The sequence below is a fragment of the Kryptolebias marmoratus genome, linkage group LG20 (assembly GCF_001649575.2).
Source record: "Kryptolebias marmoratus isolate JLee-2015 linkage group LG20, ASM164957v2, whole genome shotgun sequence".
Lineage (NCBI taxonomy): Eukaryota > Metazoa > Chordata > Actinopteri > Cyprinodontiformes > Rivulidae > Kryptolebias > Kryptolebias marmoratus.
The window spans coordinates 12,634,642-12,661,862 of record NC_051449.1 but is presented as its reverse complement, the minus strand read 5'-3'; the positions used below and the strand labels follow the sequence as shown (position 1 = coordinate 12,661,862).

At 36.9% G+C, this 27,221-nt stretch overlaps 1 protein-coding gene across 3 annotated transcripts in view; it reads right to left on the bottom strand.

Annotated features, from left to right (window-relative positions):
* Positions 1 to 8,243: 8,243 nt before the first annotated feature.
* The window catches only part of LOC108245532 (ephrin type-B receptor 1-B), a 164,173-nt gene continuing 145,195 nt past the window's right edge, over positions 8,244 to 27,221 (bottom strand). For all 3 annotated transcript variants that reach the window (XM_017432532.3, XM_017432534.3, XM_017432533.3), the window contains exons 12-16: positions 26,025 to 26,240; positions 14,404 to 14,553; positions 10,765 to 10,958; positions 9,628 to 9,783; positions 8,244 to 8,817 (exon numbers count right to left, since the gene is read on the bottom strand). In XM_017432532.3, coding sequence (XP_017288021.1) covers positions 8,709 to 8,817; positions 9,628 to 9,783; positions 10,765 to 10,958; positions 14,404 to 14,553; positions 26,025 to 26,240 — 825 coding nt within the window. In that variant the 3' untranslated portion in view covers positions 8,244 to 8,708. The remainder of the gene's footprint in view (positions 8,818 to 9,627; positions 9,784 to 10,764; positions 10,959 to 14,403; positions 14,554 to 26,024; positions 26,241 to 27,221) is intronic.

The following is a 27,221-nucleotide window of genomic DNA, read 5'->3' as shown; positions in this document are numbered from 1 at the left end:
CAGTTATAGCTGTTTTTATTTTGGCTAATATCAATTAGCTGTGGTGGCCATCTTGAATCAGGGTAACTCCATAAGTTGTAGTTGTAGATCTCCATCCAGTGGTTACTTTTGCTGGTAAAATAAATATTGTATGAACCAGTGGTTCATAAGATATTTTGCAATCAGACAGGGTTACACCAATCATTAATTCCAAAGTTGAAAGCAAAGTAAGTGCAATGTGTCAAGCTCAATGCTCAGCCACTACCACAAGAAAACTGGAATGTGATATTTTTTAAATTGGCTGTGATGACCATGTTGAAAGGGGTTGACCCAAAAACTGTTTAGTTATAGATGTACATCCAATAATTACCTCGAGAGTTTTATTAAAGTCAGTCCACAGATTCATGAAATACAGTATTTTGCTTATGGTACAGACAAACAAACACACACACAGACAACATTGGCAATAAAAAGTTGTGCACAGAAATCTAAAATGGTGTTTACTAAGAATAATTCAAGAAAAGAAGAGTAGAATTCAATCAGATGCTTTTTTCCAAAGAAAAATCCAGAATTTTAAAATGCGATAAGACAGAACAGCATAACAGAAACTCCCCCTGCAGACTCTCTCTCTCACACAGGAACTCTACATTATTTATTTGAACTAGTTAACATTCAGAACCCTTGTTGTAATTGACTGAGTTTGTAGTAAATTTGATCAAGGCTCTAATAATTATAGTCCTTTTTTTCTTGCTCATTACTGCAGCAACAGCTGTGTTTTGGAGTCAAAGGTGTTGTTGGATGACCTCACAAATATGAATCTGCCAGGCTGTTTTACTCTAACCCTGTGGTGCACAGTTCAGTGACTCTGTTACTTTTTTCCAACTCAGAAGTTTTTTTTTTTGTTGTTGCTTATCGTGTTGAGTCCTTACCCACCTTTAACTATCCAATAAAATGCATTATTTCTTTTCACTTCCTCTGTGATTATCTCAGCTTCACATTTACATAAACTGTGATGTTGTTTTGCACTGCTAAACAGCATTTTTATGAAAATGATTAATCAACTGAGTGTCTACAACAATTGATGGATAATAATTGCAGAGGAAATGAAACTGTGTGCACAATTACACATGGACTGGTATTTATTAAAGCAGGGGATGCACATTTAAATAAATCAGAAGAATCTACACATGTGGCAGTTTTTGCCTTCATTAAAAAAAAACACCAAATATTTTACCATAAAAGGATGCTTTATCAAGATGGTGGTGCTCAAACGGCTTTAATTGTTGATTAAAAAAATGCACAAGTGATTTTCTCTACGTAATTAAATAAAAATGACAGTCACTTTAAATTATAAAACACAACAACTGAAAAAGGAACTGTGGGACGAGACATATTTATGCCCTAACCAAGCTTAGAAAAAAAATACTAGAATGAATGAAAACAGAATTTCCTTATTATAAAAACATCACAATTTGCAAATATTAATTGATATATCATATAACCCACAAATAACTTTTTTAACAAAATACTGATTCAAGACATTAAGACCACTGGATATCTTGACTTTTAGCATATTTATATTTTACATTACTTCTCAGCGGGCAGCTAACAAATACAAATACTACTTTTTAGATTATATTGCTCATCACTACATAAAAATGAAAAAAAAAAATTGGAAGGTTATTGTTTTCATCAAGGAAAACAATTTTCATTGTTTTCTAATAAATCTTGTGATTTTTTTATGGATGACAAATTATTTAATGGTTCAATATAGGAAGGTTTTTAAAAAATATTTTATAAGCTTTGTTAAAGTTTAATTATCGGGTCTACATTTGTTTAATGTTCATTTCCCAACTTTCAACACACACTGGCATACATAATAGATCAAGACGTTTACAGAAACTCAGAATATTCTATGCTGATTGGTGTTTTCCTTTTTTATTTACCTTTGTTTATATATATATATATATATATATATATATACATATATATATATATATATATATATATATATTTGTACTATTTGTGAAGTCATATACACCAGGCTTCCACAAGGCAGTTTGTGCCTTGGACGTTTCCCCAGCTTCTGAGATCACTGTAAATACACACACAGTTTACTGAGGCCCAGCAAGCAGCAAGCAGAGACCTGATTTAGGCCTTGAAAAATCTCACAGGTTGAACAAGTTATTTTTACTGCATGATTGCTGTCTTTTCCCAAACATGTATTTATTCAAAAAATCCAGAGACCCACACACAGGTTAGCACATTTATATATTCAGCTGGGACACAAATTTGTGGCTTTTTGTTGCATTGGAAACTTGTCCTTCTTCCCCTGCAAGGACTCTGCTATCATATTTGTCTTGTAGTTTACTCTTTCTCCGCTGTCCTTCACTTATATACACTTCAAATTTTCAACTTTCACTTTCAGCTCTGCACCAGAATGGAATGATTGCGTTTTTCCTCCCCAACTCTTCCCAGCTCTCTGCAGGAGTTCCCGACTGTGCTGCAATCCCTTTCTCCAGCTGATTGCTTCAGGAATATTGATTAAGGCAAGGATTTGCTGCTGTGAAGTCACTTTTCAAACTTCACGTGACTTTAATGTGAAACTAAAGGACTCGACTCCCTTATCAGTAATAAACAGACTACAAATAAATCAAGGATACATTGAAAACAACGTTCTCAATACTTCTCTTTTTGTCAGCCTCTATTTGTCCATTTCTCTTTCACATGCACACATTGGTAAGCTCTCACTTCTAATGTAACGTAGCGCTTCTTGTCACAAGGGCAATATCTTCCTGTGCCTCTAATTGCTCTGATTAAAGTGACAAACAGGCTCATTTAAGCTAAAGCAAATAAAAGAGGTACTATAAAGAATGCCACAGTATCAGTGCTCATTACAGCTGTTTAAGTATTAGTGGAACACTATAAGTGCAATTAGGCCATCCACATAACCTTAAACTGCACTCTTAGATAACTGCTGTAAAACATTAGTGAGAATGTGCTTGCTTTTTTGTTTTATTTTATTTTATTTTTACATGTTTTACTTACAGAAACCAGACAAAATTCTGTTTAATCAAACCTCATTTCAAAAGTTAAAAAAAAAAACAACTACCGTACACCAGAACAGTCTTTCCTTTCTATTTATTAATCATAAGTAGGATATTTGAATGTTTCTCATCTGAAAATCTTTAGTCACATATCAAATCCTATATCTTGACACAAAGCAGCATTTTAGTCCAATTAATGATCCTTTAATAACCATCATTAAGTAGTTTTACTGACTAAACCACTAAACCAGACAAAGTGCAAACTACGGCAATAAATAACTAAAGACACACTACAGACTCCGTAGTACAAAAACAAGATAAAGATTTCCCCGGGTATTTTGACACCATTCCTACCTCCTAATTCAGATCTTATCGCTGGCCGAGTACAGGGACTCGCTCGAAGCCAACATGTGCTATGTATCGCGTCAGATATTCATTCCTAAAAGAAAAATAATCTCAAGGTTTTTTTTCTTTATATGTGACTTTTTGATCTATAATTAAGTTTAAATAAATATTGAAATATAGTACATGTAATAGCAACAGTATGCTCAAAATGGCATCCATCAACACTGAGGTGCTAAAATGAGTACGTTTCAGCCACAACCATTATTCACTGAGCAATTATTTTGGGTTTTTATACTAAAGTGACGGTGTTAATGCTTTAAATAAACTAGAAAATAGCTAACTTGTTTCTTATGGTCACCAAAGCAACCATTACTGTTATGAATATGTTTAAAACATGTTGTTCACCCCTTCTTTGGTGCCAGTGACTTTACCTTTGTTGATTGGTTAAAAAAAAATAAAATAAAATAAACTACTCTGGAAAATGACTTTTTGATATTTTTGTCATTTTAATAGGTATTAAGTTAAAAATTGGTGTCATAGTAGCAGAGGCTTCTCCACAACATATAATTTTAACACAAACAGGTTGAGCAAGATCTTTGTTTAAAACTTTGGCATGGAAGGCAGTAGCTGATATGTTCAGGAACGTATATTTTACTTTGTTTATTTTTTACCCGTTGATTTCTAGAACAGATTTTATTATCTTTTCAGTTACATCATGCAAAATCTTCTAATGAGTAAGACAAAGTGGCGATAGAAGGTCGGAAGCACATTACTTAAAATCACAAATTTGAAATGGCTGAAAATTGCTTTTCGTAATTCTTTTTGGCTGCCTCTGTGTTAGGTTCAGAGCCTCTATCTGTTAATATGAAGTTCAATATAATCAATCAATTAGTCAATAAACATCTACAAAGGAGTGCTGAGAGTTGAATTCATCCCCATATTTTTTGACACACCTCATTAACTATATAATTACCCACCATCAATTTTTCCAAAATGTGATGTCCTCAGAAAGTCAGTCTTGCAAGTCAAATTTATATGAATACACAAACTCCTGGCCCGTTTGGATGTGTGTCTGAGTGTGATATTAAATAGATGGATAATTTTCACTAGTTTGTCAAAATATTGTCATTTTTCTTGCAGAGTCATTTTTTTGGGGGGGGGGTCACGTCCAAATGACGGCTTGCTTATTAGTGGCTGATGGCTTTTAACATGTGCTGCCAGTCAGGCTGGTGGTAACAAAAAGCTGCCTATTTTGATCACTTTTATGAAAGCGTTGGATGACAGTGTTGACAAGAGTGAAACTGGATTAAAGAAAACCAAAAACAGCATAAAAAAAGAAACTCTGTGTTGCTTTGTTTACCTAATTTTAATAAAAACAATTATCCTTCATTAAATGACAACCTTTAAAGTGATTGACTTGTTTTCCAAGGCGTTTATTAAGTGCATTTTAGTACAATAGTTTTCAGAAAGTTACATCTTACAAACTTTTGACACATACTTTTTCACAATTTACAAGTGGCAGCTATACAGAAACAAATGAAAAGGAAGAAAGCCATTCACGCTCTTCAACAATGTACCTGTGCACACAATAGTGTCTGTAGACATAAACGTGTCCAATATGCACAAAACACACACTCGCACACTGACTCACACAAACAAATGACGACATGTGCACGCTCACAATCAGCTCTCTCATTAAATCTGTACCACAGAGAGAGATTGTGACTTCTGTGTAGGGGGGGTAAAACAAAAAAACATTTCATCCCATCTTTTTCCTTACTGGCCGACTACAACAACTCTTCTTCATGTTTGCTGTATGTGTGTGTGACCACAAGGATGTGAAGCTGCATGTTGTTTTTATTAGTGTGTAAATCTTTGAGTTCCAGTTTGAAACAGTCACAAAAAAAAAAAAAGATTGGTATAGTTTAATGAGTGTTTCCTTTGTTGGGAGTCTGGTCAGGTTATTTTCAGGTGAACACAGCTTCTATTGCTCTGATCCATAAATAAGAACAAAACAAAACATGGATTTATTTACTAAAAAGGTTGTTGGCCACTCCTCAGACAGTTACAGCTCCATGAAACACTTAACAAGCTCTGTTCTCGTGTTTTGTATCCATGATAAATGGGTTCCATGTGAACCAGCTTTCAGAGAGGGATGACAAACCGCCTCTACATTCATTACACTGGAGTGTCATTACAGTGAAATATTTAGAAAGACAAACCGAGCAAATGAGGGGAAAAGAATTACACTGTTGCAAAATGAATTCATTCACCATCTCATTTACAAGCTTTTGGGATAAAAAGCAAATATGACTGAAATGAATAAAAAATTAATACATTTAAACTGAATTAATCAATTCTGCGAATGATATATTTGACTGCATGAGGGAACGTGATAATATTTAGTTAGTAGATCATAAACTTAAGGAATTAAAAGAAAAAGCAACTGATTTTGGCCAATTGGCAAACTATTTGCTTGATTACAGTATATCCTAATACCAAAACTAACCAAAAACTTAGTAATTATCAAATAAAAATCTGCATAATTAAGGAGATGTTAAAATATAATGTTCAATAAATTATTTTAATGACATTTATCTACTCATCCTGTCCTTATTTTCCTCTTTCTATCACATTTGCACAAACATTTGCAGGTCTCAGCTCACTTTTTGCTTATAAACATCAATCTGGAAAGCATATGTGAGAAAAACTCAAGAGAGCTGTCGCATATGTGTGTGTGTGACTGTGTGCATTTAGATGGTCCCATCAGTCTCCCTTCCTGTGGCTGATCAGGTGCCTGTCACACAGGGGTCTTAGCAGGGGTTTGCACCCTTCCTGGGCCCAATGAAGCATGGAGCCAGCGATTTCTCTGTCCAGCCTTGGCCTTGCCCAACCCTAGACAGAGCCTGGGACAGCTTGGTTACACCCAGGATAAATGAGCTGGAGATCAGCCAGCTAGCTACGGTAGTACAGTAAGAGATGGAGGGCAGAGCAGAAAGAGAAGAGGAGGGACTAGGAGAGGGTTGAATATGGTTATATATTCAGATACTTGGCCTTCTATCATGTTTGAGTTTTGGATGTTGAGTAGGACCATTACACTACACCTCATATCTCTTCAAACAGGGCCAAAAGAGGTTTAGCAGGGTCACAGTTTTTGAAAAGAATGGACTGACTCCACTCTCTGTTTTAATGACCACATTTACTGAACTTATTTTACCATATCTTAAGTTAGCAAATAAAAACAATACATCGTCTGCTGTCACAAAGGCTAAGTTTGAAACCAGTAACCATAGTAAAAAAAAATAAATTAAATAAAAACTAGTTTTTGCTTGCAAGCAACATAATTTGCACAGTCTGATCAAACTGCAGCCAAAAAGCACCAGTCCCAAGCTAAGAAAAAGAAATCATATTTGTGCAGTACCCAGAACTGTTCCAAATATATTCAATAACACTGACAAGTAATTTTACAGGCTGTCATAAATGACTTCCTTTGGGAGTACTGTAGCCAATTTCATATATGAGTGAAACTCTCTTTAGCAGCATGGCATTTGGCTTCGACTCACCCATCCATATGGTAAAAACATATAGCGGAGGCGCAGAGATAAACTCAGCAGCTTAACTACAGTGGTCCATGTAAGGTCGTGTTGCATTGTGATTAGTGTGCCCATGAGGGCTGTTTTGGTCTGTGTGCTCATTGAAATGGCATCGAGTGCCTGTTGGCAAACCTCAGCCCAGATGTTCATTTTTACTGCGTAGAGAAGTGATGCTGATTCACCCTCATTTCCAGTGCCTTGATTAGCTGCTCTCCCATGCATTTCAAATTTGAGGAAAATCTAGCTATAGCACTTCAAGAAAAGCACTAACATGAGTTTCCCTAAAACAAAATCGGCTAAATTTTAATGTAATTTGACAAAAAAGTGTGTTTTTCCCATGTAATCAGCAGCCTGCTTACCATGGATTTGGGTCGGCCAAGACACAATTTTTCATTCTCCTGCACGCAGTGTTGATTAACACAAACAACAATTAAAAATTAAAATAAGACCTAAAACATAACTGTACATGTAAGTGCTCACCAGCAAGAGACAGCATGTGTAGACCCACATTTAACATGATCTCCAGTTAATGGATATTTTTTCAATTATTTAAACTCCTACAACAATTTTCATACAGATCTACAACAACAGTTCTTTACCCATGATTAATTTGACATTGTCCTCAGTTAGGATTCAGTCACAAACCATTGTGGTGCCCCTGAAACATGGAGATGTACACCAGTTGTCTGTTGTTCAGTTAGGAAACCAGGGCATTACAGGAAACTACACATCGCATGTGTCTATCGCAATCTAGTCAACACGTCTTTGCCAAAAATGCAAGCAGAGAGTTCTGTACATACATATTCATATATAACACCTTCAATATGAAGGTTTATTCTGAAAGATATAATCATATTTAGCAAGTGATAAACTTATTTATATTCTCTGGGTGGAGGTGGTGATAAAGTCCTTTGGCAAGGCCTTCAGACCAGACCTCCACAGGTAGTGTTTCATTTGAAAGACAAGTGGGCGGCATCTTGCTATAGTGGCAAAACATACAAACAGATGGGTAAAAAAAAAAAAAAAAAAATCTATAACTAAGCTTCAAATTTTTATGTGTTCATTCAAGATACATTATTTAAAAAAATGCTTAAACGAGTGAAAAAATGATGCAAAAGTTGAAAATGGTGCTTTACTGTACATCCCTGTATACTTCTCCCTCCATTTGCTTCTACCGGTAGTTCCTTCTTCTTCTTCTTCTTCTGGGCCTTTTCTCTTGCCAGGTGAAGGCATCTTCATTTCACAGACTGACAACAGTATGGGTAAAATCACAGGTCACAGGTTTCTAAATGTCTCACAACTGTGTCTACGATTATAACTTCTTTTTTTTTTTTTCTTTTTTTTTGAGTCCAGATAATATAGAAGAACAGTTTCACTCATTTTACCACAAAGCTAGAATTTGTGAGTTGTTCCCTGTGTTGATGTCTGATTGTTGGAGTTGTTTTGCTTTATGGTGACACAAATGCAGTTTGAAACCACAGCCATTGGTGTTTGTCTTCCTTTTGTGATAAATGAAGAAACAGTACCAGGTCTGGACCCTGAATGCCTGGGATGGATTGCAGGAAGTATGACAACCATTATCCATGTGGGAGTGTAGACCCTGGTCTCCTGTTGCCATGCTAGTGGGTTAGATTAAGACGATAGTCTCAACTCTGGCGCGTTCCGATGGATCGGGGGTCATTCGAGGGCTACCGTTGTTGGTCCTGCGAATGCTGCCCTTTCCGTGGCACAGCGCCTCCTGTAGTCATGCCATAGTCGGAGGTGACTGGCTCATCTGGACCCTCATAGACTGGATATTACTGAGGATTTTCTTCTGGTGGCCTGCCAGGGTCACTCCTATTCTAAGCAAGTCCCTAGAGGAAGAAATAAAAAAAAGAGGCAGAGGAAAAGAAATTGAAAAACGAGAACCTGTTTTGAAGACACAGATGAAAGGATTTCCATCATATTGAAGGTAGAATGGATAATTTGAATGAGATGCGATTATACCAGCAGAAAAGGGCCTATCATTTTCTGAAGCAGTTACAGTCATACCTTCACTACATATGGGAGCACAATTTCAGGACAGACAGCTAGGAGCAATGAACAGAAAGCACAAATTTTCAAAATTATTCCTATGTGACTTGAGAGAATATGTGGTCAAAACACGTTGCTTTAAATCACAAACAGACTGCATAAATACTGCCAAAGCCTCAAGCATACATTTTTAATCAAAATGTTTGAATAATTTTACATTTTTACAACATTGTTAATTAAAATAAATGAGTGTAAGGAATGTGTATTTGGAAAAAAAAAAAAAAAAAACACCATGACCCCTACTCTTAAACAACCCAGCAGCAGTGAGTAAATGGAGTTCTTAAAGTTGTGGATTTAAATGATTTGAAACTCTCACTACTTTAAAAAATTGTTACTGTTGTCATAATACCAAAGTAGCACCCAATAGCTATTCATTCCAGAGTAAGTATGCAATATTTTTGTCGCAACAAGTACTATTTTTACTACCCACACAGTCTTCAACGTAATGCAATCACTGAATGACTTGAGTCACTGGGTGCATTCATGCTAAAAATACAAGCACTTGACATGGAGTCATTTTATACAAGTGCGCCCATCAACAGCCGAACGGGTTTGGAATACTTCATTTGCACAAAAGCAAGCAAACTCACTCTGAGGTCATCTGAGCCACCAGCTGCAGGGAGGTAAAGCCTGAGTTGAGGAAGTTGTCTCTGTACTGGCTCATCTTGATGGCACTGAGCCAGTCCTCGACTGAACTGAAGGTGTTGAAGTCAGGTATGGATCTGTCCAACAGTGGCTGAGAAGGCCTGAAGAGAAGGAGAAGGACGAGAGAGAGGTCAGAGGAGGGATAAAAAAAGGGTTTTGATGTAATATTTAGCAAACAGAATTTTGGAAACAGGAAAAACTGCAGGGTTGTTGTTCATGTGGGTGTGTTTGAGAAGATACAAATAGAGATTTTATCTTTACAATTTATTTAGCTTAACTTACAAAAAACAAACAAAAAAACCCCCCTAAAAAGTAAAAACTACAACCTATATGTTAATGTCCAGTCGTTCTTAGGTCAACAATATCTTCAAAATAAGGCACAAAATGGATCTGAAAAGAGTTCGTTCCATAGAGACCTTAAAGACTAGTGTGCTCCACTGTTAAAACTCAGTTTGACTTCGAGCCAAAAGTTCACCTTGGACAAGATGGCAGCAACCCAACTCACACAGCCAAAACAAACGGCTTCGAGCCTCTGAATGACCCTCAGTAGCTCAGCCAACCTGAACGTTTGAGTTAATCTCTGCAGAAGCCTAATGATTTTAAGACAGACCACATCCAATTTCACTTTTCCTAACTGGATTTTTGAAAAACAAGAAAGAAAAAAACAAAACCAAACTGTTGTATTGTTTGTTCAAAACAGGGAAATATATTTTCATTTAATTATTGCCAAATTAATGCTTGTGATCCTAAGTGCAATCTACTCAATAGATGTTTCTGGGAGTTTCAGATGTGTTTTTCTTGCATCTTATTTATGCTTCATCTTAACAGGGTTATGAGGTAAAAGCCAGTATTAAGACTGAATGGGGAAAAAAAAAAAAAAACTAGAGGGGAAAAGTTCAGGTTTGATGCAATAAAGAGTAATACTATTACTTAAAAAAGAAAAAAAAAAAACAAACAAAAAAAAATACATACAAGACCTGAGTTAGTGTGAAAATGCTACATAAACAGATGAAAAAACGTATATGAATACACTTAATATCAAGTTTAGGTTGAATCTGTGTCTTGCAAAGCATTTTACTCACACTGCAGGCATGTTGGCTACAGCTTTGAGGCTGGTAGGGTTTCGGATCATCTTGTCCAGAGTACTGACAATGTCTGCAAAGCGAGGTCGCACATTGCGGTCTTTCTGCCAACAGTCCAGCATCAGTTGGTGCAAGGCACTGGGGCAGTCCATTGGGGGTGGCAAACGATAATCTTGTTCAATCGCATTGATCACCTACGGAACAAAAGGAAGATAATTTGTATTATATTTTGCTTTAAAACATGGGAAAAGTCAACTTTCCTTGATAAATATATAACCTGTAAACATTGCATTGAGGAATAAATACAAACTTTGTTTACACCTTAACATATGGACAGGAACAAAGTCTTAGAACAGATGCAAAATTTTTGCTTAGTGTTGCAGCTATTTCTGCACTCATAATCACCTCATTAATGTTAATTATCATAAATATAAAGTAAAAATAAAATGTATTAATATATGTTAAAGTAAAAGGAGCTGACACTGAGCAAATGCATCCCTAATATGGTTTACGGTTTCCTACAACTGAAGCAATAGCAGTAGCAATAGCAAACAGCTGCAAATCTGTCATCTCCTAACATAGGATGATCTTAGTCTAAAACTCTGCAATGAAAGGCAGTGGTGACACTCACTCTTCATACAATGCTAGACGTTAAATTATTTATATTTTCTTCTTCAGCAAATGATCATAAAATATGCAAGAAAACAAACAAACCAACCAACATCTTTCAGACCACCCCTTGAGTTTGTTCAAAGCAACATCTTGCAGCAAACTGTGGCTGTCAATCAACACAAAAGACTGTTTACAAAGATGTGAAAAAATACCACTCAGGTTAACAGCGATCACCAACTGATTTGCACTGATTGTGTTCTATTTTTCTTCTAAGCGAGTAGCAAACCTCCAAATAGGTCTGTATCGATACAAGTTTGCGTCTTTATTTTAAAAAACAAGGGGGTACCAAATGATTGATTGTTTACTTTTTTTCTATGGAGATATTAACACATATTGAAGTAGAAAAACAGAATTGTAAAAGTTATCTAGTTACAACTTAAAAGTACAAGTGAAAAGTACAACTTTTTACAACAAGAAGCATATTAAACAAAATGCGAAAAACTTTAACAACAAAAACATTAAGTTGGTGACTGAACTTTTTTTTATTTCTGATCACATTTGTAATGAATCACATCCAACTGCTGCCAGTTCCAACTGGCAGACTGACAATAACACGTACTTCATTAAAAACAACATTATTGGAGTTCTCTGTGATTTCATTAGACATATCCACTAAGTAATCGTGACACACTCATTTCTGCCTTACAACAGCCCTGCCAGCACCCCTCTCTACCACTCCCAACTCCTGCAGTTCGCTTAAGTGACAGTTTGCATTCAGGCTGATGTGCCCTTCTCCCTGACACTAGCCAATCATGTCAGTCCTGGAGGACACAATGAGGAAACAGAGTGAAAGCAGGCTGTGGTGCTGTAAGAGCCACTGGGGGAATGGACAGATTTCAAATAATTAAAGCCGTTAAGTACATCCACTTGACATGTGCCTCTTAAAAACTTCTCAGGCTATGCTGCACTTAACAACTAAGAGTTTCAGAGAAGTCACAGTTGGAGTCAAGTGTTTAGTAAACTGGACTGTAACTTGAGATGCATGTAAGACTTTAACTGAAGTAGAGGGAATGTATCTTGAGGCTAAGCTTCACTTTATTGTTGGTTTTAAAGTCTGTTTAAAAAAAAACATACCCAAACAAAAGGTTATGAAATGTAATAAGTGAAGCATACTTATTATGCATCTACAAAATGCTTTCAGACTGTCTTTGAAGACAAAACATTAAGAGTACACAGATGGACCATGCACAATAATTTTAATATGTCTAACCTATCTGTGCAGATGCCATCTTTTCTCTTTGGTTGCAAGATAAGAGACTAATGTAATATCCAGTGCAAAAGATACTATCCTTAAAAATAGGCACTTTTCTGCCAACTCCAATCTGGGTGCTGCTCAGCAGAACCCAAACAAATGGTATGTATGGAGAAAAGACAGAAAGAAAAGCAGAGGGAGGGGTCTAAGAAAAGGCTTTGATGCTATATTGATTGGAAGGAGGGTAAAAAGGAAGAAGGAAAACAGTGGCTTTAACTTTTGCGTGCGTGTGGAAGAAGCTGCAAGATGGGAAAAAGACAGTGTGTGAGTGTGTGTGTGTGTGTGTGTGTGTGAGTTTGTGTGAGCTGAGGAGGCAGACATGCTGAGTGGTGCCAGTCCCACCAGGCAGTATTTGCTGCTGGCCCACTGAGGCAACATCTGCTTGGTTGGACACTCCTGGTGGAGTAAGGTCCACAGAGGCCTGATGGTTGGCTAGTTGTCTCGCAAAGAGAAGCTTAGGGAGAAGGACCTCATAGTATGGGAATAAATCCAATGGTTGTGCATGTTTGTGTCTGTGCCTGTGAGCATGGACCTTGTCCAAGCGGACATGGGGAACAAAGCAGAGCTCTCAGCAATCATTCATTGCTCTCAAAAGCTGGCCAGGAAGGAAAGGGATCGTGTGAGGATTTGCCCGTGATAAGTCTACTTTCAAAGTCAGAGTCAAGGACATCTTTAGTGACGTGCTTTGAGATGAAGCTGATAGAAGAAGGATGAAAAGAAAATGTATTTACATTTTTGTTTCATATGAGTTTTTATATGTGTATGAGGAAAATGTCATGAGACTATGTTTAAGAGGCAAAAAGGCTGAAAAAGTATGGTAAAAAGTTAAAAAAAGTATTAGTTAGTGAGAATTGTGTTCTCCTCTTGCTTCTTTGTATATTATGTTTTCCAAATTCAAATGAAATGGGCACTTGAACTTCTTTAGAATTTGCCACCTTCTGCAGTACTGTAAATGTTTTTTTAAGCTTCAGAAAGTTATTGCTTTTCTATTCATATAAATTGAAAATACAAATCCACGTGCACACTAAAAAAATCCCTGCAGCTGAGTACTGCAGCTTTTTTTCTGATGGAAAAAAAAAGAAACACTGGGACTACAAAGAAAGGACTCACTTTTGAAAACCAGACAACGCTGTTTGTTTTTTTTTTCACAATTGAGGTTTGTTGTCCAGGGTTGTTTCACTAACTCATCATCATCATCATCATCAAAAAAATTATACTTTTGCATATTGTCTGCCCAGTGGCTTTGTTGGTGCAACTCAAACAGTAAATGAGCAGCTGCCTCGTGATTTGTCGTCTCTGATCAGTTAAAATGTACTTAAAATGTGCTTCTGGTTCGCAGGAACCTTTTCACAGTTTTTATAACTATTTGCTGTTCACTTTTTTGCTTTTCAACTTTAGGAACTGTGGCAGATTGCAGCAGCTCATACAACTATTTTTAAATATTATGGGAAGCTTCCTTTGTACAGTAGAAACCTGTGAGGATCACAGACAGACACAAAGTCCAGGTTTCTACGTGAAAGAAGAAACTCTGGCAGAATTACTGAATATCTGAAAAAAAGGGTAAAATGTTTGGGGTTTTTTTATTAGGTGCTTCACTATAACATTGTTTTCTAAATATCACTGACAGTCTAATTATTTTGCTTTATGTGTTTCAAAGAAAAATGCTTCACACTGAGAGTAAACGCCTCGTATAGTAGATGTTTACAAGCACTTACATCCTGGTTGGACATGTCCCAGTAAGGCCTCTCTCCATATGACATGACTTCCCACATGACAATGCCATAACTCCACACGTCACTGGCTGAGGTGAACTTTCTATAGGCGATAGCCTCCGGTGCCGTCCACCTCACCGGTATCTTTCCACCCTGAGGGTAAAGAAAAAAAGAGAGGATGGTGGAATTAGAGAAATATCAGAGTTCGGAAATAACTAATGTTCTTGAAGTAAATTAAAGTCAGTCATTATTCTAGGACTTGTTTTGACTGCTACAACCTTTTTTTTTTTTTTTTTTTTTTCCTCATCCTTTCTGTCCAGAGATTCATCTATTTTTTTTTTTTTTTTTTTGTTCATCCACCTGCAGCCAAAACACTCACAAGAGATTCTGTCTATCTCAAGAGGGACTGAACAGTCATCGACTGTCTTTACATTTACCAGCGCCTTGTCTCCTGCAGCCTTGTTTGACGAAAGCAAGATAGGTCTGGGCAACTGCTCCTTCATTGAGCGTTTCTGCCTGTAATTAGGCTACCTGGGCCTAAGGCATGCCACGCGTGCTGTTGACTGAAATTGACAGCTGCTTGTTTCAAATTCCACGCACGCATGTAAACAGACCCAGCTGGGAACGCGTGTGCAGACACACACGAAGATGTCTGTGCGTGCACACCCACACACAACAATAGACAGACAGGCACGTAGTCCAGCCACCCCCTCTCCATCCCCCTTACATTTGAGTTGAGTTTGCCACCAGCTTAATAATGCCAATTAACTGAACCTGAGCATTTGGAGATAAGCCGCTGTTGGAAACAAACCCAGGAGAAACCAGCACAGACCACCCAAAGTGAGAATAATAACACACAGAAAATGGTTGTTTGGTGTCTATCCATATTGTCTGCTTGTGTCTGACTGCCTCTTTTTAGTTTTGTGTTACAGTTTTCAGCATTACAGGTTAGTGTTATGTTGCTGAAGTGGAGAACTTCTTTTTTGACCATGAAAAAAAAAACTGCTGACCCAGAAGAGAGGTCTGATATCTGACAGTAAAAGGGGTCTGCTATCAGAACACACTGCAAAAAGACATGTATAAGCCTCATCAAGGACATCAGCAAAAATAAATAAAAACAGACACAAAAGACTGAAAAAAGCAGTCAGAGGTGCAACATTTGGTTTTCTGGGTATTTGACAGAAAAAAAGTGAAAGAAAAAGTAAAAATAAGGTGAGAAGAAGAGATCAATAAGTGAATAAAGGCTGTGTAAACTCGCATGACTTCAGTGCTCTGCTCATAATTTAGTTTAGCTCATATCTGAATCATTTCATCTAAACTGAAAGCCCAGGGCTCTCCTCCATGCCCATTCTAATGATGGAAAGGGCATGGAGGAGAGCTACGCAGATACGGGACAAATATCTACTCTGCAAAAATATATTTTAGAACGACCAACCTATTTTTTTTTTTTTTTTCTTCAGGGAAAATGTCTCATGTCATGTCAAAAAAATTGTTCAAATGAACAGGCATCAGATAAAAAAAATGAAGAAATAAATGCGGAGTAACAAAAAATAAATAAAAAAATAAAAAAAACAACAACTTGCTTCTAGCAAATCTATTATACTCTCTCTTTGTAACAAGATTTCTGTTCTCCTCAGTTTATACATCTGGTCCCACGCCCTAGGACCCTGTTAGGATATGAGCTGAGCATCGCTGAAATGGTCTGAACAAAGACAAGGGTTTCACAAGACGCTCCTAGTCAGCCACCAATGAGACAGACATTTGTAACAACATTTCCAAGCCGGGTGAGTCAGACGCAGCTATGCACACCCTCAGTAATTACTGCTGTGGGCCAGTGATAGCTCTGCCAAAATCCTGCTTCAATAACATGCAGTGCTGAACAGCTCATGAATACAGGGAAGAAGGCAAAAAAACATAACAAAATCTATTTTTTTTAGTACAAAGAGCATCAATACTAGGGGGAAATTGGTTGGGGGCAAAGAAGTGATGATGGGAATTAAAAACAGTCCTAATGTCAACACCAAAGGAGAAGTGGTTTCTGAAGCTTCTGAAAGCCTTTAAGCATGGGAGAAACTATACAGGGCTGACTACTGAAAACAGAACAAGCTGTTTTCTGTTTGCATTGAAGTGAAATATTGCTTTATAATGCAGAATTCAACACTCCTATTATCTCAGACAGTTAACTCAGATTGTGTGTAGACGAGCCCCACTTTATGGTCACTGCAGCCGCACAGCTTCTAAGCCTTGAGTTAAGAAAAATCTAATAATATACCTCACAAAACTCTACGTATAATAAGTACAGTAGGTGACAAGCAGGGCTTGATTTTCTAGCAATATCGGGTGGTTCAATTTTCTGGTTGATAAGTTTTGGCACTTTAAATAAAAAGTGAGCATTCCTAAGGGTGTAAAACCACTAAATTAATGTGGCACACACACACACACACACACACACAAAAGTTCCTTCCCACATATGCGGGTGGATAACACATCTAGCCATGTTTGCACACAGAATTCCTATCCTGAAAACCCTGAGCTAACATTTGAGTGGGCTGTCATCTCTATATCAACAAAGTGAGATTACAGTACGTGACTGGCTCCACCTGGTTGTGACCGCCTCTGACAGGTCATGACCAGCAGTGACAGCTCGCGATGTGTCTGAAGTGTGACGGTGAAGGAGATGTGCTGGGACTGTCAGTTTTAGAGGTATCGTGGCGGGACCTGTGTTTTTTTTTCTTGTGACAGCCTGGTCTGAGAGACGAAGGACAAACATTTGCTGGTCAGGTAATGTGTGTCTTAGATTGTGATACACATAACAAGGATATGAAACATCTGTCAAGTCTTCGGCTGTAGTCTGAGCTACAGAGCCACTAATGTGCAGATAACTTCATGTAGTCTGTCACTGACATGCTGATGGGAAATAAGGCAAAATTCAGTACACATATAGCTGCCACAATCCAATGAACAGTTGTCACGAACATGCAAGAACATCCCAGATAAGCCTACTGCAGAAGAGTCCAGCACTTGTTGTTTTTATTCAGCTTTTTTTTATTTATTACTTTTTATTTACTTTGTTTTTGATTCTAAATAAACTTTCTAAGCCATCTGGAAGACAAATATGTAGATCTTTCGCTCCCTGTTTCTTTTCTTTCCCCCATTCCCTCTTCTCCTTGCCATTCCTTCACTGACTTCAGTAATCCATTTCCAAACAATGCACACTCAAATGGGCTTGAGCACATTTACTTAGGCTGGGCAGAGTGCTCCATCAACATAGTTTAATGAAATCCTGAAAGCAACAATCTGCCCTGGATGTCTGCCCAAAAAAAAAAATAAAGACAGAAAAAAAAAAAGAAAAATGCTGAAGGAGGCAGAGAAGATGATTGACATGAAAAGATGTGGAGAAAAAAAAGCACAGGGAAAAGAGAGAAGAAGGTCATTTTGTGACTGAGCTGTAGGTTTCTCAGGCACTCGTGGGAATGTCTGGTGAAACAGGGACATAGGTCTTCCAACATGTAAACAATGAAGTAGTGCCGAACTCTAGAGAAACCTTTTACAGATCTTATTATGCATTCTAAAGATCACGAACAGTCTGACATTCAGCAAGGATCCTTTTAAATTTTGAGTTTGGTTAATAAGGGAACTTCAGGAATTCTCCACACAAAGAAAAAAGATAACAGAAGGGAATGAAAACATACATATCATAGACAAGGTACCCCTTTAACTACTCATAGTCAGAATGATTAGGATGGAAAAAGTGTCTTCTTGCACAAATATTACTGTCTGATCCATTTTCAAAAAAAACTGCAGCAAGAAACTGAATTACAGACGGGTTATACTTTGATGGGAAGTAAAGAATAATTATTATAGTTTTAAAGTTTCATGTGCTATTTTAAACAAAGGAATTATATAAAGTCACACAATCTATAATAAACTTTAAAGAAGTCAAGATTGTAAGTTTGTAATGTAATAAGAATGTAATGTATCTTTAAAAAATTGCATTACTTATTAAGAATTTTTCAGCTCTGATCAGCTTTGATTTGTAAGTTCCAGGCCTTACTTTAGCTTATAAGTACTAGTTATGATTGCAGACAGCAAACAAAATCTTACAGGCAATATCAGAAAAAACTAAAAGGTTTACTCTATTTGAAATCAATCAATTGCCCAAACAACTAATACATATTTGTTTTTTGTTTTTTTTGTTTTTTTTTGTTTGTTGACATTTGTTCTGTTGTCACAGAAGGATCATATTTTTAGAAATATGGAGTATTATTAGTCATAACCATCTAATGTCATGTAAGTAATCAGCTCTTGTTTAATAAATTGCACCTGAGAGAATTTTAACTGTGTGGTGCTACAGTAGAGAAATTGAATGTATTTTTCAGTAAATTTTAGATTCTTCTGACACTTTTCAATCTTAATGAGGGAGGGTAGAACTGTTGTTTCTGAGCAAGAAGGTTCTTGAGTCAAACCTCAGTTAGATTCTGCTTGTGTTGATGTTGCATGTGCCAAATTTGATTTCTCTGAGTACTCTGAGTTTCCTCCCACAGTACAAAAACTTGAATGTTAGTTTAACTGGTGATTCTAAAGTTCTGTGTTGGATCTGTAACAGGCTGCAAGAGGTCTATTCAGAGTCGACCGCCTCTCACTCAGTATCAGCAGATATAAACTCCATCTACTGAGACCTTGAAAAGAATACAGTGGCTATAGATGGATACATTTACACACGCAGAATTGTACTTTTACAGCTCAACACAGCTTTTAGCAAGAGATGATTTCAACGTGCTTTTGCTTACTTATTTTTTTTTTCTCTATTCTTAGGAACACAAATAAAAAAAAAAACACAGGCCGTGTTATATCATTAATTGGATTACTTTGACTTAATGTAATGCAACTTTTTCATATGCTGCCTGGGTTATTATTGCTTCTCTGGATAAGAATATACGACAATTCTGTTGTGTTTGCAGCTCTATGCCAGTGCCAGACAGCCATATTTGTGTTTATATATATATATGTATGTTTCATTCATTTAACCTTTTGTTAAATGTTGTTCAGCGAGTATTTTCTATACAAGTTTTATATTTCTTTTCATAAATTGCCCCCATCCCCCCATTGCCTTAATTAGTCACATTTAGCTGCATTTAGCTAAACAAAATTTTTAACTTTATCTTCTTACTAATGGACCTTAACGTTATGGGCTTAAAATTATTGACATCATAAAATAAACCCAGATAGTATTCTGTCTTACTTGTTCTATTAAATTCTATTATTAGAAAGTGACCTTGGTCCCATAATATCTTCACAGGATGTGGGATATAGGCAATTACATTTACAGTCTTATCAAACTGGAGCAAATCCTGAATAGACTCAATTGTCCTTTTAATGCTACTGGGATAGCAGTTATAAGGAACCCTATAACAAGAACAATATAAAGCTAAAATCAGTGTATTGTGGCTTCATACCTTGACTAGTGGTCATTGTAAAGCAGATGTCCAGTTTGTTTTTCATTCCTGGATCTGAATTTAAGTTAATCATTGACAATTGTTAACAAAAGTACAAAATAAAACATTTTATCCTTATAGATGTTTCTGTGAACTGAATGAACAATTTAAGTTTGCAAAAAGTCTAACTGTTGGTCTAATTCAGACAAATGATTTTTAATTGTTTGTTCTATGCATAGAGGAACATAATCTAATGTGCATGTACTTAAATTTAAAAACCCCTTCCTTTGGTGAGCGAAACTTGTGTAAATTAAAAAAAGAAAAAAAGAAAAACATTATATATGTAAAAAAACTTGTTGATTATTAGCTCCAAAAATTGTTTACTTGTAGTAAAATTTACATTTTCTAAGTTACCATTTTACTTTTCTAGAAACAAAAATCATTAAATCTTTATGTGTTGTCTAAGAATTCACTTTTGCACTTATGACAAAAGGTTACAATGTGAAAAGATGGGAATGACATCATTTGGCTCATAAGCTAAGATGACATACTGTATATCCGTCATTCCCACATTAAATATGGATATTTTATTTCAGTCAGTGTTGACCTCAGTACAGATGCTTGCCATTCATGACATGTCTTTTGTCTTGAAAAACAACATCTTTGAGAATGCTCAGCTTTGGTTAACCAGCAGATTAAATCTCTTTTTTGTCACACTACAGTCTTTAGTGTGGCGCTTTATGGAAAACAAGCTCACCCACAGATCAGGTATCTCTTCCTCTGATTTAGTGAGCAGGATTATGTGAGCATGATTTGTTTCATTGTAAAGATGCAAATACAGTCAGTCACAGATGGCAAATCAAAGCCTACGTTAAACTAACTTTGGCAAATATGACAGAAGGTGTAAATCACATTCTTTAGTGAGTTGAAAGCTCTTTGTTGCAGAAACCAGGTAAGTATCATGTTTGTTTGTTTTATCAAAACCTGTAACTGCTCAACATTTATTTCATACTTATATCCTAAATTTACTTCAATTTATGGATATTTTATGCTGCTTAATTTACAACAATTATGCACAATCTATGATGAATATAATTAGACTGATAAGATAAAAGTGAAGACATAAAAGCAATACATTTTGAAGTGGGATGCCTGTGATTTTGTTGTGTTTAGTTCCAAAAGCAGTTCAGTGGCTAGTTTGATGGAGATCATGTTTGGTCCCTTTACTGCTCACTCTTACTTGTGAAGGGAATTTGGGGACCTGAGTAGGAGAGTGTGAACCTCTCTACTTTCCTTCTTGAAACAGCTACCCAACATTTTGACGAACAGTTTACAAAGTGTGAAGGGAGGTGAAGGTTACTAGAGCAAAACAATTAAATCAGACATGGGGGACAAACGTGCATGGCAAGGCAAATACAGAGATGAATATTACTCATAAAAGACAGTGTCTCAGGACCCATTTTACTCCTAGTGTATTTTGAGAATCTGTCTCCTTTACTTTGAGGACATAAATATTTTACTGCACGTAAGTAAGCAAGTCAAAAAGGTGAGTGGGCTTGAAACCAGTGAGAGTAGGGATGGGGATGCTAATAGAAAACAGACAAATGACAGAAACAACAGGGCAGTCCACATAGTGTGAGTGCTGGAGCGGAGCTGAAAGAATGTCACTTGGGTCACAGGGATTTTGACGGATGAGCTTTGTAACTGGCTTTGTGTGACCCCACCTTTCAGCCCCTCTCAGCTTCAATGACACAGGAATACACACAAACACACCAGGGGACATATGTGTGTGTGTGTATGTATGCCCAGGAACACAGAGATAACACACACTTCTAGCCACATGGTGCAGTTGCCCACTTGGTGACAACATAAAGTAAAGTACAAATTTCATGGCTTGCAGGGCACTGACAGCCTTTTCACATCATCAGCTCAGGCACATGCAGAAAATCTTTCCAACACCTGCCCCTCTTACTGTTGCCCTGTGGGCATGAAGCTTCAGTTAGTGGGTTATGGACTAAGCACTCATGTGCTTGACATACTATACTTGCACATCACATTTATGAAATTTACTTGCTTTGACTCAAAATGTGCAATAAACTTTTGCGATCATGCCCATAATGCTGGTCCTAACACATCTGGCATTAATATGCTGCAAGTCTTGGGAGATATGATCACAAGTAGAACCCTGCAGGTGATAACATATCCCAGATGCACTGAGGATTGCTTTGAGATCAGTCAGGACACCCTCTGAGGTGATCTGAGCAGCATATGGCCATGTTCTTCAGGCACTGTGCTCGAGTTGCAACTGAGGCCTTAAGGACCACCTGCTCAACTGAAATCCTCTGCATAATGTTCACAGTTATTTTAGATTAAATTAGTCATGGGAGGTGCATTGTTGCCTTCAGTCTATAAAAAAACAATGCATGTGGTTTTCTGAACAGAAATGATTTACATGTTTAATCAATTAGAAAATGAAGTGAGATCCAATCACAGTTGGTCACTTGAAACACATCTGGAGATGGGCACTAATGCCAGGTGTGAGCTGACCTACTTAGAGCTTTCCACTTTTGATAAGATCCTTCATCCCACATGTTTATACCAGGTGCATCTGGAGCTTCTGACTTTCACTCACAGATTAATCTGAAATCCAGGGCTAAACATAATAATCCAACAACACACACAAAAAAAACTATAATTATTACATCTATGCTGAATGGGCCATTCTGATGCATCTTTATGTTCCTCTGAGGATTAAAAAAAGTAAACAATCAAATAATTGGATATAAAATCTAAAAGCCCGTATGATGGATGAGTCATGAAGAAAGAGAGAAATGTGAGAGCTTTCCCTGCCTTCGTTCTGCCTGGTTTACAGGTTTACTCGTGTCCCACCAGGGTTTCAGATGCACCAGTGAGTGACTTTTTAAAAATTGCAGTTATGTAAAAAAAAAAGCACTGCAACACCAGCAAATACTAAAAAAAAAATAAAATAAAAGCCAAGGTTAAGTAAAAACACGCAGCGGCTGAAGATTTTAGATTAATTAACAAACAGCACCTTAGCAAGACCAGTGCAGCTCAAGTATTGTTTTGTAAGACTAATTAATCATGACTTTGGTGAGCAGCCAGCAGAGAGGGAGGACAGCCTCCTTCTGTCTTAAACTCCACAACACTGGTCCAAAGTGAACCCACAGCCAGGGTTAACGCAATTACCAGCATGTCCTCCCAACCATGGATTCACCATCACACCACAGGCACTGTAATTGGTGTGCCCAGAATTGCAGACAAAAATTAGAAAAGCAGCTGAGGGAAAGAGGTGATTAATTTGCTAGAAGAAGGAGTTGGTGACTATGTAAATCACTGCCTGTCAGTGCAATTTAATTTCCCTGTTCTGTTGTCCTTGTCTGCAGTGCAAGTCTTGCTCGCTGATTGGTTAGCATCAGGTCATAGCCAGAGCCTGTGAAGTGAAGGGCACAAGACATGCACTGTTTAATTACAAAACAGGACTACATCTCTCCCTATAGGGCTTGTTTCATGTATGTTCTGTATGTCTGTAGACAAATCAGCTGAGTCTTTTTGAACTGCTCTTTTTGTTGACTTTGTAGAGGTTGCATTAAACAACATCAAAATACTGACCACAATCTATAATCCAATCCTTTAAGCACTGTTTTATTAGCCTCCTCAGCAGCACAGACAACAGAGGTGCTGCTCTTCTTTGTTGCTAAATAATACCCATTCAGCAAGGTTTAGCCACAGGGGTCAAGCATACAAAGCGAGCTATTCCTAGGGAGCAATTAGCTTTCAGTCACCCCGATGTAGGGTCAAATCTCTTCTGGCTCCTATGACACTGCTGCTGATCACACCTTGGCAACCACCTCTTGCCAGTCGAGCTGGCATTATGTGATTTTGCACTAATCATAAAAAAAGACTCTTTAATAATGCAGGTTTTGTTGAAGGTCATCCAAAATTGAAGAAACTGAAATAAAAATATTTTTATTACCGCTTAGTTTATTTTCCCATACTTAGCTAAAGACAATTTATTTTGAGCAGTCTCTTCTCATACCTGGGCAGCAGTGCCTCACAGATTACCGGACTGCTTTTGATCTCAAGGTTTTGTGTGTTATATTACCTCTGAAGATCATCCTGAAATAGGCCCCCCTTTTTATAGCATAATATATTCAGATTGTATTCATATTTATTCATAAGCTATAATGCGCCACCACAGATCTGTATGTTCTCATTGTATAGAAGGAATCATTTAAAGCCCCAAGGCGGTTTAGCAAAACAAGTTAACTTTCAGTTCCCAGGTAACTCTGTTATGAACTGTTGTGTGAGGCCACAAGAGGCTGTAAACTTGGGAAAAAAAAAAGAATTCAGGTGAATTACAGGACAAAGTTCAGTAAAACAACAAGTATTGCAAATAAATGTACACATTACAAATCTATTTCCTCTGTAAGCTTTCTGTACTTGATAAGAATAATTATTACTATTACTTTGAGCTATTATAACATTTTTTTGCTATTTTTGTTGAGCTGTTATTGTAACAAAGGACCTTATAGTGTGCAAAATGCAGAGACAACACTGGTTGAGAGTAAATAGGTATGTTTCTTTTCAAGTACTGCACTTATGGGGCTACATTCTAGACATAATGGCATTATACGAGTAGGTTTGTGTTATGATGCTTTATTTTTTCAATCACTTCACACAGTTTCAAATACCGGTATTGTTCTCTATACCCTTCAACATCTATTTGACAGCTTTAGTTAAACATTACATTTGGGATAAAGATTTCTCACAATGGGTAATAAAACCTTTCAGCAAACTTAACACATTCTTGAAGATTAAACCGGTGGTTTCCTTTCTCTCCAATATTTGACAGGTAGAATTTAATTTAGATATCTGAGAGAAATTAACAAGTCCAGGAAAAATGTTTTTTTTTTTTTCTATGGACAATTTCTTAAATGGTGCCATTTTAGTAAATGTTTGATTTAAATAAATATTTCAAATAAATAATTCAATATCTCAAGAAAATTGAAAATGAGAGAAAATATTAAATCAGTAAGAGCAGATTTAATATAACTTCTCACATGAAACTCTTCCTGTAAATATTTCTACATAGCTTCTTTTCCAGCTGCTGCAACAATAACATGATGCTGATTTACCAGTATTTCAGAATAATGATAATCTAATGGTTTCACATGTAGTAATAGATCACAGGATCTCAACCAGTATGCTTACTTTAATATCTTAACAATATTTATTTGGTGATATTCACAACACTTAAGATTAAATTCTTATAGTACTTTTATTGAAATGAATGTTAAAATTATTCTTGTACGTTACTCTGTACTTCTGTTGTAATGGATCTAAGATCTACTTACACCAGTGCAGATGGAAACATGTGGGTCATAAGCAATAAACAACCTTATCTGCAACAAAGCCTTAAACACAGTCAATGAGGTGACAATATACATGGGCATGCACACACACAGACACACACCCTTTTATGCTCATGTGCGCACAGGCACTCAAAACCACCCATGCAACCAGAGGCATGTCTCGCGTCCTAATGACCTGGGCCGTGTGTTTGTGAGGGTGTAAAAGTGTGTTTTGAATTAGGAAGAGGAGAGCAGAAGATGAACTAACGATGGCTGCTAATAATTACAGATCTGTAGCGTGGAGGAGTTAATGAGGAGCCAAAGCCTCCCATGATGCCCCAGTAATAACGAATGAGGAGTGAGAGGGGAAGGGGGGGAGGGAGAGAGGGGTGGGAGATGTCATTTTGAGAGGCTGCAATGCCCTTTGGTTTCTCTGCACTTTGGGCATGCCAACGAGAGAGGAGCCTTCCCAGAGGAGGCTTGTCTCCACACTAATGAAGATGTGACAGACCTCCAGTCCGTGACATGCAGAGTATAGAAAAGAGGAGGATGGGACTTGAAGAAAAAGACAGTGACAGCTCATGCAAAATGAAAGGCACTGAAAAGGTGAAAGGGCTTTAAAAAGAATGAGACAGTGTCAATGTCAAAACTTCAAAGACTGATGGGTGATGGTTTTGATGGAGTTTTTAAATTGTGTCAGTAAAATTTTGCTCAGAAGTCTTTATATTATAACCAACATGTCAGTCAATAGAATTATCCCTAAAACTGAAGCAAATGAAAGAAAAACAAATAAAAAACAAAACAAAACAGTACTTACCAGAGAGCTGGTATAGCTGGGATCTGATGTGTCTTCTTGTAGATAGCGTGACAGACCAAAGTCGGAAACTTTACAAACCAAGTTGCTGTTGACAAGAATGTTCCGTGCAGCCAGGTCACGGTGAACATAATTCATTTCTGAGAGATATTTCATTCCTGCTGAGATCCCACGCAACATTCCTACCAGTTGGATCACTGTGAACTGACCATCGTTTTGCTGAAAGACACAGATAAAGCAAATGAAAATAGTTATTTACCTGTTATCTTTGTCAGCTTTAACATAAACGATATTTGCTGGGGAATTTAGGTTAATAGTAGCAAAAAGGCATTTAGTGGCAATGAACAAATTGTTGGTCTTTTACTGAATTATTGTTGCTCAGTTGACTAAAATATTAGGGATCGTTATTAATTCATTAAACTGTTTAACTTTTAAACTGTGTTGAGAGACAATAGTACAACATGTATTTTGTACATGCATTATTTCTGTTGTAATTTAGTCCAAATCTCTCATAACCTCTAGGTTTAATTTTTGCACATTCAAGCTGGGGGCAAGGAAATCCTGATCCTGAATTTTGTCATGTACTACTTTTATAACTTGTTTTTAAGCCATTTATGTGCATATTTATGTTTCATCTATTTGGGTTAAAGACTAGTGGCAATTGATAGTTTATTGACTTCTTGAAGGTGTATCCCATATCAAAGTGAATACTTATAAATACTCTTTGTGACTTCAAATTAAAGGCAAGAAGTAGGGTCATGCGTAGATGTATGGGTAGATATATAAAGTAGGATTCAATTAGTTTGTTTAGGTTTAGTGCTGCTCTTTAGGATTATATACTTCACTTTCAGAATAAGAAAAGCCTTGCCATATACAGTATAATATTACCACAACCTGAGGGTTTATTGAAGATAAGACAAGATATTTTGTCACACTAATACCTACATGAGAGGACGTTCTTGGAGCAGGCAGTTGCATTTGAAATTATGTGATAATTATCCCGTTTATTTTTTCTCTCCTCCATTTTGGCCTGGCTGTTTGTTGGATATACTTTACATTGGAAAATTAACATTTTGAGGTTGTTGGGTATTTTTTTTTTTGCACATGTAATCCTCTTAACGTCCAGAGGATAAATCTGCTTGTGTAAGATAGCAAAATAAATTCATGAAGTTGAGCTTCCTCACTGTAGGTGTTTGAGCA